Genomic DNA, 12,907 nt, shown 5'->3' with positions numbered 1-12,907 from the left:
AAACTATGCTATTTAAAATGTAATTTTTTTTGTTTGTTTTACTTTGAGGAGCACATGCGTTTTCGAATTCATTCACATCGTTAATTGACGCAGAGGATCAGAAGTGTTGGGCCGTAAGGAGAGACCAAAATCACTATGGAGTTTTCAAATGCTTCATCATGAAAACTAAACTAATTCAGCTTTAATTTTCCACCAAGTATTATTCAAGCGTGGCACCGCGTACCATTCTCGGTCTTGGATCATGCCTGTGGTCTCGTTGAGTGTCATGCTCTTGCAGGCGTTGTCACTGCTACAGTGCATTATTTTGACTCTCGGCCAGTATGAAATTTGTAAGTCGCTGGTAAGCACAGAAAATGGAACGACATGGGAATTTTACGCTTGTCAACCCAAACCCATGTCAATGAAAGAATTTGTGAAGATCAAAGTGGAGCCTCCAGGCATCACCTGCGGAAATCCACCGGAGCGGTTTTGCACACTTGTAAGTTTGATTTCATTCAGTCTCAACATTAAAATTTGTTTGGCCACAGCCCTGTGCAACCAATAGGCCTACCGAATAATTAGCATCTGACTTCGTTTTTACTGCAAAATTCTCGCACTGACCTGTAGAAATGACCGTGAAAGCAATATAAGTTCATAGATAAGAAAACATATTGCCTGAAGCGTACATTGGAAAACAGGTAATAGGGGCAACAAGTGAAAAGAAGTCTGAGCATTGCAGACAAAATGCCATGTAAACCACTTTGTGACACTCAGTTCATAAACAATTAATACACACTTAATACCAGGGTTCAAATTATGGGGGAGACTGGGGGGCGAGTCTGACCCCCCCAGTTGAGACTTGGACCCCCCGAAAGAGGTAAAAACAACAGTTTTGGGCTGGTGTAGAAACATTTATGTACCTTATACTGCATAGCCCTGGAGAAAAAGTTGACACCCCCCCCCCCCCCGGTCATTGTATAGTTCGTACTCTGCTTACCTACTGATTCAAATCGTCATCACATCAAAAGTAGGAGAACAAGTTTTCACCCCCAAACACAATCTTTGGTCAAGTTCTTTACCCAAGCTGCCTTTAGGTATTTGTATTTGCCGTTGTTAAATTAACTATCCACATACAAACTACAGTATTTTTTTTAAGTTGCAGCAATTTAAAGGTGTGTGGTGTGTAAATAGCACAGTGCACACAAAGCCATAACTTATGAGGACCTCACAAACTGGAATACAAATAGAGTATGTCATGCGGTAAATATTTAACGACTAGGTTTTGAATGAAAAACATTGTATTGTTTCTTAACAAATCAGGTTTATCCATTTGTTTTCCTCTTTGTTTATTTGTTTGATTGTTTGTTTTTGTTTTTTTTTTCTGTTCCCACTGCTCCAGAGATTTCAGAACACTTTAAGTATTTGACTAAATCAGTGCAGTTTTTGCACCAAGCGACTATTGTACTTATCATCTTTCGACTATGCTGGACATGGATACCACAGGCATTGGAGAGATGTCAGCTATGCCACTAAGATGAACACACTCACACATATGCATGTGCACACGCACAAACACACAGACACAGACGCACAGACAAATATAAACACACAAACACACAAATGCACATACACAAACACTATACTAATGCCCTATGTTTCACAAGTATTTCAAGCCAATCCCCATCCACTGTCAGTGGAGTTTGGCTTAGCTCCCAAAATGCTAGTTAGACCCATGTAGTGCTCTGCACATCGCCCTCTAAAGTGTTCAATCTTCTGCTCAATTCAGTGCAATTTTTTTCTTTATAGCTTTTTTTTTTTTTTTTTGTAGAGCAGACTTTGTCATATAACAGTTTTACCGGACGCCGGGCCTCAGACAGGTAAAAAGGGGAGAGAGTTCTGTATTTAGTGGCCAGGACAGCAGGGCTGCTGTGTAATTTCCTGTGCTGACCTATATTTTTTTAACCCTCAATTTTTATATGTGTGTGGGTGAGAGAGAGAGAGAGAGAGAGAGAGAGAGAGAGAGAGAGAGACGGAAAGCTAATTCTATGGTGGTTAATCTCAGTCAGAGATTTGAGAAACTGTTGCAGTTGGCATTTTGCCAGGAGTTTGATTGTAGAATGATCGGATGGAAGACATACCCAGCTGGGTTGGTACTACATGACGGGACAGAGAGTGGGAATTCAGTCTCTGCCAGGGCACAAACTCACTCATTTGGAAAATGAGGACATTAAAGATGATTTTGAGGAGCGAAAAGATTGACTTTGTGCATAATTCCACATTGCTTTGTAGTGGCTTTTGACACATGATGAAATCCAGTGATGTAATCAAAACCATGATGAGATTTAAAACTTTGCTATCAAACCTGTGTCTGTGTCTCTTTAAAAAAATCATCGAGACATTCCCTCCCAAGCATTTTTCAATTCTTTTTCTTTAACTACTGAGGAGTAATTACTTTAGCGTTACTTTAGTGGTTAATAGATTTCATTGTAAAGGTGATACTGGCAGAATATATGGAGTATGGAGTGTTTCTTCATTCAACCTTTGCAATAGAAAATTATTTGGATATTCATTTAACATGAAAAAAAACCCTTAAAGCTACAATTACCCAATCTTTTGATACCCATATTTTTTAAAGAATACTCATAAAATATCTCTAGTGCAAGACTTACACATGTTTGTGATATTTTTGATAGTGAAAGGGAAGAAGTACATTTTACTGTCCCTGCAGTAGCTGTGTGACCAGCTAAATGACATGGCAACCTGTGTGTAAGTGCATCTCATTTTTGACAGTTTGGCCTGTCTGTGTCCAGTCATTTAGACTTTATGAAATATTCATAGAACCTATATTGGATTTACTAAGTAAAGTTCAGTGTGGCTTAGAGCATGGAAGACACCAGAGATGCATTTTGGAGAGAGGCGTAGTCATGTCTTCCTATGTAAGCACTTTTTTCTTCAGGTCGATAAAAGCTGACTGTTCGCCTAGTGATTAGGGCTACTCTGCATTCAGGGTTTAGAGCGAATGATACAGATGAGGGCTGGACACTTTCAGACTGTTACATTGTTTCTGTAGCAAAATGATTAAAAAAAAAACATGTCCACTTAAGATAGTCTTGGTACAAGACCAGGTATGTGGGGTCATGTCATGCATGTTTGTCGCATAATAAACCAGGTGGACAAATTTTTCAAGAAAATGAATATAGGACATTTGAAATATGCTTACTGTAAATATACAACCAAGTTAAGTCAAGTGATTTAGTCAGGCAGGGTAAGCATTTTTGAAATCTTCTTTCAAGAGCTTTTTAATTGTACAGTGACATTTTTACAAAAGCAGAGGACAAATGTACAGAGCTTTCTACAAAGAGATTTACTGAAGTCAAATAGTCCAATACCTGCTATTCTGTAACGTATGGAGAACGGTTGACGTATGATGTTTACCATTTTAAGAAAAATGGTAATAGTTGAATGGAATGCGTATCACCAATGTTTTCCCCCCCTGCCGTTCTTCTGAGAACTAGTGAATTGATCAGTACAATCCGTCCAGATTCAATAACTTCACTTTCTCTTCGGAAAAGCTTTCCGGCTCATTAAAGATTTAGAGGAATTTTAGTCACTCAGCGCCCACAGGAGATGCCGTTGCATTTTTTACTCAGCCCCCCCCCCCCCCCCCCCCCCCCCCCCCCCCCCCCAAGCATGATGTTAGCTGCTGCTGGGAGTTCACATTGTATGTAGAGATGGCTAATGAACGAGAGAGAGAGGGAGGGAGAGAGAGAGCGGCAGAGAAGGAGGAGAGTAAAACAGAGGGGGAGGGGAAGGAAGAGTGTGAGAGTAGTTGAGGGCCTAAGCTTCGCTAAGCAGAAGGAGCAAGTCAACCCTCTGCTGCATGTACAGGGGTGAAGAGAGAGAGAGAGAGAGAGAGAAAGAGAGAGAGAGAGAGAAAGAGATAGACAGCCAGACAGACAGAGAGAGAGAAAGAGAGAGAGGGGGGGGGCATGCATGTCTCTGTCAGAAGGGAAACACTACATCTAGTCATTATCCTGTGCGCTTGTGAAACTTAAACCACTGTCTTTAGTCCTGGTACCACAGCAGCATCACTCCATATTGGAGATGCCCATTTTTGAGCACACAAACAGCCTGGTCTAAAAATAGCAGCAAGTGTAGCTACACAGTAAAGGAGCACATCACCGCTGCAGCACTGTACACTGGTCTGGTCAGAGAACGCATTTGCATGTCTTGGACACAGTCTTGCCACTCTTTCAGCTCTATGGTCAGCTTTGTCGTTTCATCATGAATTTTATATGAATCCCATGTGTCTCCTCCTCTCCTGTGTTTCCAAAGGCAAACAAACTCATCCTGATTGGCCAGTGCCCACACACAGTAATCTTCACCTGCTTCCTTTCACATGATCCCCAAGTGATGGGGAATTCTTCAAATGAAGTGGGGGTTTTTTCAATGTGGGTTTTTCCATTGTCCTTCTATATGTCCATTTGTTGTTGTCTGATGTCATAATATGTTGTTGGTATGGTTGTCGGCACTGTCAGGGAAATAAATCCGACCAATAGCTTTCTGATCTGAATGTTAAAATCCTTCACTTTGGTTAATTCAACATTTTATTATTTTATTTAAGTTGTTAAAGAGATATTGTGAAATGTAGCCTAATGGGGGTTCCAGATTGTTTAAACCATAATATTTTGAAGAGCAGAAAAAAATATGGAAAATATGTTGTGAACATCTGATTTTTTTTCACTGCCATTAGGTAAAAAATTCTGCTGAGAGCGCACTATTACTCTAAATACTTAACCTACGTGGGCGATGTGAGTTGAAACAGCTCAATAATGTATTTACAAATTAAAATCCAATAGGTTCTGGCACGCGTTGGCGTAGTCGGCGACTGTGTGCACGTTTTCTCAGTGGTATAATTAGGCCGCCTGGTTCTCTGCGAAGCAGTTTGGTGCCAGCTGTTGTATGACTGGGGGTCCTTTGGGAACTACTCTCAGGATAATTAACTCAAGCTGCAGAAAAAGACATCCAGTTTGCCAGGTAGAGGAGTCACAGCATAGCATCATCCCACGCGGTGCCTGGAGTTCGCAGCTAACCTAACGCAACTGTACGGCTAAACACTACCATACACAGCGCTTTAGGTGTTTTCTCTCTGCCCCCCTTTTTGACAGTCTAGACCGGGGCTGTCCAAAATCTGCCTCCCCAGGGGCAAAGTTGGCACTTGATGTATTTTCATTTGATTTTTCACAGAAAGATGATTAGCAGGTGAAGTACCAGTGCCAGGAAATGCTAGTGGAATACGAATATGATTCATTGGGCTCACTAGATTTAGATGTACAGTTACAACCCCAAATTTGTTTGGTCGGAAGAAAGAGCACTTCATAATGTTGAACAACAGTGTGGTGCAGGCTGTGTCAGACAATGGTACAATTCAAAGTGATACTTACAGGTAAATGGACAGCGTAAACCCCCCCCCCCCCCCCTTTTTTTTGTTCCAAACCAGAATAGTATACCATTTATACCACAATCAAGCCCATACTGTGCCACATAAGAATGACATCTTTGAGTGTATTGATATGCAACATGTCTGTATATTTTAAAAATATCTTTACTGTGTGTCCAAAGTCAATACTGGCGAGCTAAAAGCCTGCCATTGTCTCAAATGGATGTGAATTAGACATGCTTGTCAATAGACAGCTCTGTGAGTGGGGCGGAGGGGTGCTGTACTTTACTCCAGCCAACTGCATGAAAACACTATCATATGTAGGGGTGGGCGGAACCTAACGGGAAGGAAAACACCCATGAATCCCAGAGGGGTCCGAATTCAAATCTCTCTGGTGGATTTTTTTTAAATGTGGGTTTAACCTCAAGCTTGCTCCAGAGAAATTTAGCTTATGACATTTTAAAAATGTGAAGTTGTAGGGATAAGAGCCAGTCACTTCACTTTCATAGTTTACAGTTTTAATAAATTAATAAATTTGAGTATCCGTTTTCTAGACCTTTACCTCTCCTTATTCTCACTACCGTCCATCACCTCCCATCACCTCATTTTTTTGTTATCCTGTCTCCGCTTTCCTTTTCCTCTTTCTTTTTTGTATTCTCTCTCTCTTTTCTGAATACTCCTCCAACCCATTCTCCTAAGGTCATTTGTCTGCTACATCACATCTCTTTGCTGACTGAACTCATAGAGCACAGGGCAAATGGGAATGAACAGCAACTGCCGACAGCCGATTGAGACATCCCATTGGGAGACAACTGTAACTGTGCCTAATAAAATGAACCTGTGACACTGATGTCATTAAACTGATGAAACAGGAGAGGCCCTCATAACTGCATTACTCTGAATTCGCTATACTCAACACATAAGCAACTGCAGGTTACGCTTATGTCACCAGTGAACAGAAATTATTAGCACGACTTTGCTGTTTTAACATAGCCCATATGTTGACAGTGAACAGTAATGAATGTTTAAAGAGATTTGTACTATGGGGGTTGATCAATGCCGCTATAATAGGTATAGTTTCCTTTTTTTATCGTGTTATCAGGGTGTCTATCCGTGACAGGAACCAGGAGAGAGTCATGAAGGTCTGAAGGTATTTTAAAGGTGATTAAAGTGTAGCGTTCCGTTCCAGACGTCCATCGATCTTGTCCTCTGTTTATTGACACGGTTTCCCGCTGCTGCTGGGTCTACTTAGTGCTGTGCTACGCTTTATCGGTGACAAGATTCCTGTGAGGATAATTACTGGAGGGGTTTAGTGTTGTGAACCACCTGGTGTAGCAGTTGGACTGGATTTGTGTCGTGTGGACAATATCTAGGACTGTGGGTCAGAGGTAATGGTACCACAGATACTCTCACATTAAGACTAGGGATGAGCAGAGCGTTAACTTCTCTGTGTGTGTGTGTGTGTGTGTGTGTGTGTGTGAGAGAGAGAGAGAGAGAGAGGGAGAGAGAGAGACATCATTTCTGATATTTTAAGCCAACAATGTGTCAGTGTGCAAACATGTACATGAATGCACTCCGCCAATTAAAGAATGACATCCATGAACATTTCAGTGCCAAAACACAGAGACAGACAGACAGACACACACACACACACACACACACACGGAGAGAGGGGAGCAGATATCCAAATAAGCATGCACTCTAGAACATCACAGTGTTGCCAGTAAAAGGTCATGGATTCCTGTGCTACCTACTGTTACAGTTTGACCTCCAACATCTTGACTGTTGTTTGTGTTGAGTGCTGCTTATTTACAAGGGTATTATGCAGTCAAAGGTGACCACACGTTTACTCTCTGACTAATCCGTTATCTTAAATGTGTCAGTGGAACACTGTAATCTACAGATCACACACTGGTGAGAAAAAAAAAAGAAGAGGAGAGGAAAAAAAAAAACACCAGTGCATTATATATAGTTAGTCATTTTTTGCACACAAATACAGAATTACAGTTTTTTTCAGTTGCTCAGTTGCTAACAAGCATCAGTCAATCCTGAAACCACTTTTTCAAAACTCTTCACACAGTCTGCATTACCAACATGCATCTTGGGCAAACAATTAATCTCACCTCCAAAACTCACTCAAACCACCAAAATACTTCATACATGTCTCAAAATAATCTCGTTTGACCATAACACCGGCAACAATTCTCACTCAGAAAGCATACATTGTCACTCATAACACACTGACCCCAAAAACACTAACAAGGAGCATTACATAAATGATGAACTTTTATCTCTGAAGTTTGAATGATTTTTCACATAAATTGGTATTTCATAGAATAAGAATAACGCCTTTTCACTTTATTGACTGCACTAAAGTATATGTAACAAGAATGAATCACAAATGCAGCAATTTTCTTCAACATTTTTTCTATATCCTTGCATATAGTAATTTACTGGTGAAAAATTAAAAAGTTGAAGCAAAAAACAAATTCCTGAAATTCCGGGGCTGAGATAATAATTACAAAAAATCAACAACATGTGTAGTATAATCACTCATACTGTACAGTACTGCCAGGGTTCTACTCTTCCCTCTCTCCTGCATTTGACCACCAGTTCTCATCAACATCACATGAGTAGGCTTTCAGCTGAAATTGCAATCAGCTGTGTTGGGAATGATTATTTCATTTTACTGTGAATTTTCTGCAAAGATTTTCTGTACATTTTGATATGCTTATTGCAGAAATGCACAAAATTTGCCATCATTCTGTTTTGAATGCGTTTTTAACAGTTTTGAAAACAGTGTGCTAGCATTTGTAAAATGTGCTGCAAATATATAGTGTTTTGCAGGTGGTGGAGTATGAATGAGAAAAGACTTTGGAAAATTTGGCCTTTAATGCATTTTGTGTGAAATCAATGGAAAATGATTCACGGTTTGGCCCACATAGACTTCTGTTTCACTGACTCTGTGAAGAGTTGTGACTTCAGTCTTGACCAATGCATGTTAGCAGTTTAAAAAAAAGCTGTAACATAATTAGTCTTGGTCCTTTTGAATTTCTTACTGATTGAGTCACATGTTTCTTGTTGCTGTCACCATAAACTAGCTGCTTTGTGGCAATGGCCGTTGTTAAAAGTGCTAAAGAAATGAAATTGAACTGAGCTCAGCTGAATTGTCAGAGTGCTCAAAATAAAGAATTCTCCTGAGAGTCGTCGAGTCGTCTTTTATCCCAAACTGTGTTGACCTACTGCACATATGGAGAATACTACAGAACGCAGTTCCTGCCCAGGCATGCTCATATGGTACTTATTCACGGTTAATCAATGGATATTCCAAAGGGAATTCCCAGTGTTATGCCAAACATTCAGTGGATTGTTCTACAACTTGCTCATATTTAATTTCCTATGAAGACTAATATGATATTCTGTACACCGTGTTTCTCTGTGTGTGTGTGTGTTTGTGTGTTTGTGTGTGTGTGTGTGTGTGTGTGTGTGTGTGTGTGTTTTGCAGGAAAACCCATACATGTGCAGCGATGAATGTGATGCATCCACCCCAGACCTCGCTCACCCTCCAGAGCTGATGAAGGATCGTGAGAGCAGCGGACTCATCACCTACTGGCAAACGGTCACGTGGAGCCGTTACCCCGAGCCTCTCCTTGCCAACATCACGCTGTCCTGGAACAAAAGCCTGGAGCTGACGGACGACATCCAAATTACCTTCGAGTACGGCCGGCCCACCATCATGATCCTGGAGAAGTCCCTGGACAAAGGACGCACCTGGCAGCCTTATCAGTACTACGCTGATGACTGTTTCGAGGCGTTCAGTATGGAGCCGAAAAAGGTTCAGGACCTGTCACCTGCCAAGGCGACACAGGTCATCTGCACAGAGGAGTACTCTCGCTGGGTGGGCTCAAAGAACGAGAAGAACGTCAAGTTCGAGGTGCTGTCGCGTTTCGCCATATTTGCAGGTCCCAAGCTGCAGAAGATGGACAACCTGTATACACGCATGGAGAGTATGAAAGGGTTAAAGGACTTCTTCACCTTCACCGACCTTCGGCTGTGCCTGCTCAGACCAGCGCTCGGGGGAACCTACGTACAAAGAGACAACCTCCTCAAGTACTTCTACGCTATCTCCAACATAGAGGTTCCAGCCAGGTAAGATCTGATAAGATGGAATCCTTTTACAATGACAAGCTTTTTTAAACTGTTTCCAGATTTTGGCATTTGTGTTCTGTTTTGGCAGATTGTTGTCAGGAAGCTTGGAGATGTTTGTGCTCAGAGCCTTCAGTCTGAAATAGCCTAAAAAAAAAAGCAAAATGAGATGAGACAGAGTTGCATTAGTCCACCTCCCTGAGAGACATTTGGGGTTTAAGATATATCATTTCACATCCCCCCCCCCCCTTCCTTAGTTTAGTAACTGTTGGCAAATAAAAAACATTCATAAAATGAGTTTGTCTGTACCAGCGGCCCTGCATCGCCCAAACCTCCGGTAACACAATCCGTGAATCAATAGTAATTGGAGCATGTCAAAAAGAGGAAATGGTTTTAAGGGCGACAGGGAGAGGGGCAGGTTAAGTGGTCAAATGGAGGAAAGAGAAAGCCTATGAGAGCTACATGACTGATGTTTGCTGTTTTGTAATGATCAGGAGAAGGGGAATGGAGAGGGAATTGTTAAGCCAATACTTGCTGGATATTTTATTCATTCAACAGCCCCCCCACCACCACCACCACACACACACACACACACACACACACACACACACACTCACATTCACACTCACACTTACACACACACACACAACATTGGGAAGTGGTTTAGAGGCATTTGAATAATGAAAATAGCACAGTCTCCCGGATGGCCCAGGCTTGAGTGCCTGTCTAAATGGACTCGGTGGTAGGGGGTGGGGGATAAGGGGGGTGGGGGGGGGGGCAACGTCGGGGTAATCAGATCAGGTTACACTGCAGAGGGCTGGCAATACTTTATACTTTATGGCTCATTTCCCCCTGTCATCAGCCCGCACAGCAGTAATCAGTGGTAATTACACTTAATCGGCTATAACAGCAAGGGCCAAGGATCTTCCTAAATTGAGTAAGATATAGTGCTACTTGTTTAAAAGGATGGATTATTGGCTGATAATTCGCTTGTTTATCCATTGAGTTTGTTTCTTGTTCCAGTAACAAATGACGTACTTTGTATTAATGGTGTTTGTCATTTCACAAAGAGTCTTCAGCGTTGGTCCATCGAATTAATCACTCTGCACTAGGAGGCTGAAAGTGTAGACTAAGAACTACCTACATAAAGTTTATTTTTCTGCCAGTCCTGTGGGACAAAAATGTTCAAAAACACAAAACAAGCAAAACAACAACAACAACAACCAAGAGAAAAAAACTCTCAAAAGCATACTATACTACATTATATCAGTGGTTAGAATGAGATGCAGATATTCTGCTGTCTTTAACCTCCACTTTTTCTCACAGAGATGAGTGTGAATAGGGACTTTCCAGTTTGCATTTATACATGTATATGTATATATGTATATGTATATGTATATGTATATGTATATGTATATGTATATGTGTACATATATATACATCAGCACATGTAGGAGTCCCTCCAGATGGGGCTGAATTTGGAGTATGGAGGCAGGGGAGCTCTTCATCAGTCCAAATATCCCAAAGACATCGCCTGAACCTTAATTAAACCTGGTAAGCAGAGATATAAATAAATAACCGTTATTCCCTTGGTTCGCCTTTTATTTATGCAAAGACTGGAGCTCATCAGATGGATCACTCTCCCTCTCTCTCTCTCTCCCTGCTCAGTCAAAGCTGCCCTCAGAGGTAGATCCTCTCTTTTCCCTCTCTCCCTTTGCTGCTGGATCGTTATTCTTGTCTTTGCTTTAGACCAAACCTTCAACTCAGAGAGACAGACGCAGCCTGGAAACATATGCTGCACGTTAAAAATACTCCATGACCAGTTTCTTAGGTTGAAGTGACAGCAAGCAATACATGATAAACAATAAACAGAAAAGCTAATTCAGCATAATGTAGGACTGAGCCTGAAAGAAGCAAAAAAGAGTTTGGGGAATAAGGTAAACAACTCTTTTCATGCTCTGGCACTGTAACACATCCTTAGGTAAGAACAAAAATGTCAGGGAAGAGATCAAGTGGTTTACTGAGAACTGGTTTGACCTTTCCTATGTTCCTGAGTTGGACAGTTAGGTAACACAATCAATCAAATAAAAAAAATCTCTCTGTGTAATACTCAAGATTTTAAGTAACAGCAAACTGTAGCCTAAAATTCCGAGGCAGAAATACCAGGGCAAAAACTGACAAGATTTACCCAGCTGCAGTTTCATTGGAGGAGAAATGCCTGTAGATGTTGACATTGCTACCAAGGTAATGGAAGAAAACTCTGAGTTGCTCTCTAGCATCTAATGAACACCATTGACCGCAGATTGATGATAAAGCATAAATGAAATCTCATTTAGCCAGTTATTTAGCTCTGAAAATCATTTAGAAGGAAAAATAATGTTATTAAATGGGTATTCTGGTTTGAGTTTAATGGTTTGCATTTATCAGGAACACTTGAGATTTATTAAATTTCTGCTCTCTGAAATATTTTGATCATTTGCCTTTTTTGTTTTTTTTCTGTTTGAAACGTTCATAATCCCTACCACAGAGTGCTTTGCTGAATGTGAGAACGTCTTATGAAAGGGAGAGGAGTGACAGACAGAGAGAGTGGGAGAGAGAGAGAGGGAGAGGGAGAAAGGGAGAGAGATGGGTAAAACCATTGCTGTAACTGGGAAGGTTTGTGCTCATGGTGGGAGATTATTGGCAGTGAGCTGTGCTTTCTGTGGCAGACGTCTGATATGGAATCTGTGATTGCTTGCCAGTGCTGGTCACATCAATGTGAATAGATAGATCCAGCGTCTTTTTTTTTTTTTTCTCTTCCTGATGTCTGGACAGAGTCATTATCCCTCTTGACTGCCCTCTTGTCCACCAGCAACAGCAGAATGATTAGGGAAATGTCAGGTAGAGAGTAGGCCTGTCCAGTGTCATTTCAGCACCTCTTAGGGAGGAGTTAAGCACGCCTTGTCCTGTCGATTCTCTCCTCAATACCGCTCCTTAGGATGTCATGCAGGCCCATAGTCATCTCTTACCCTGACATTGACAAGGGCAGAATCTGTCTTCACAGACCACCCAGTGAAATTGCACCATCCAATTGTCAAAGTCACACTTACACGAGCACTCATATTTCTCAAGTAAAACTGGTGTTTACAGGGCAGTTAACAGGTTGGCATCTCAGCGGAATTAACATATGCGTAAGTAGTCATCTAACATGACCAATTCTTTTTTTTTTTTTTTTTTAAATCTCATTAATAAATTGATATAAACTTGATTAATACTCGTTTTGGCAACACCCACAGAAAACAGAGAGAAGCTAAAAGAAACATAGCAGCAATCAGGCAGCTCTAACCGGTGTTCACACCATGA

At 41.2% G+C, this 12,907-nt stretch overlaps 1 protein-coding gene across 1 annotated transcript in view; it reads left to right on the top strand.

Moving 5' to 3' along the window:
• Positions 1-241: 241 nt before the first annotated feature.
• ntng2a (netrin g2a) overlaps positions 242-12,907 on the top strand; it is a 43,316-nt gene continuing 30,650 nt past the window's right edge. Inside the window, exons 1-2 of the mRNA XM_030764619.1 lie at positions 242-478; positions 8,925-9,568. Of these exons, the coding sequence (XP_030620479.1) occupies positions 242-478; positions 8,925-9,568 (881 nt within the window). The remainder of the gene's footprint in view (positions 479-8,924; positions 9,569-12,907) is intronic.

This window comes from Chanos chanos, chromosome 1 (assembly GCF_902362185.1).
Source record: "Chanos chanos chromosome 1, fChaCha1.1, whole genome shotgun sequence".
In the NCBI taxonomy this organism is placed as follows: Eukaryota; Metazoa; Chordata; class Actinopteri; order Gonorynchiformes; family Chanidae; genus Chanos; species Chanos chanos.
The sequence above is the reverse complement of the archived record's forward strand: the minus strand, read 5'-3'. Positions and strand labels throughout refer to the sequence as shown.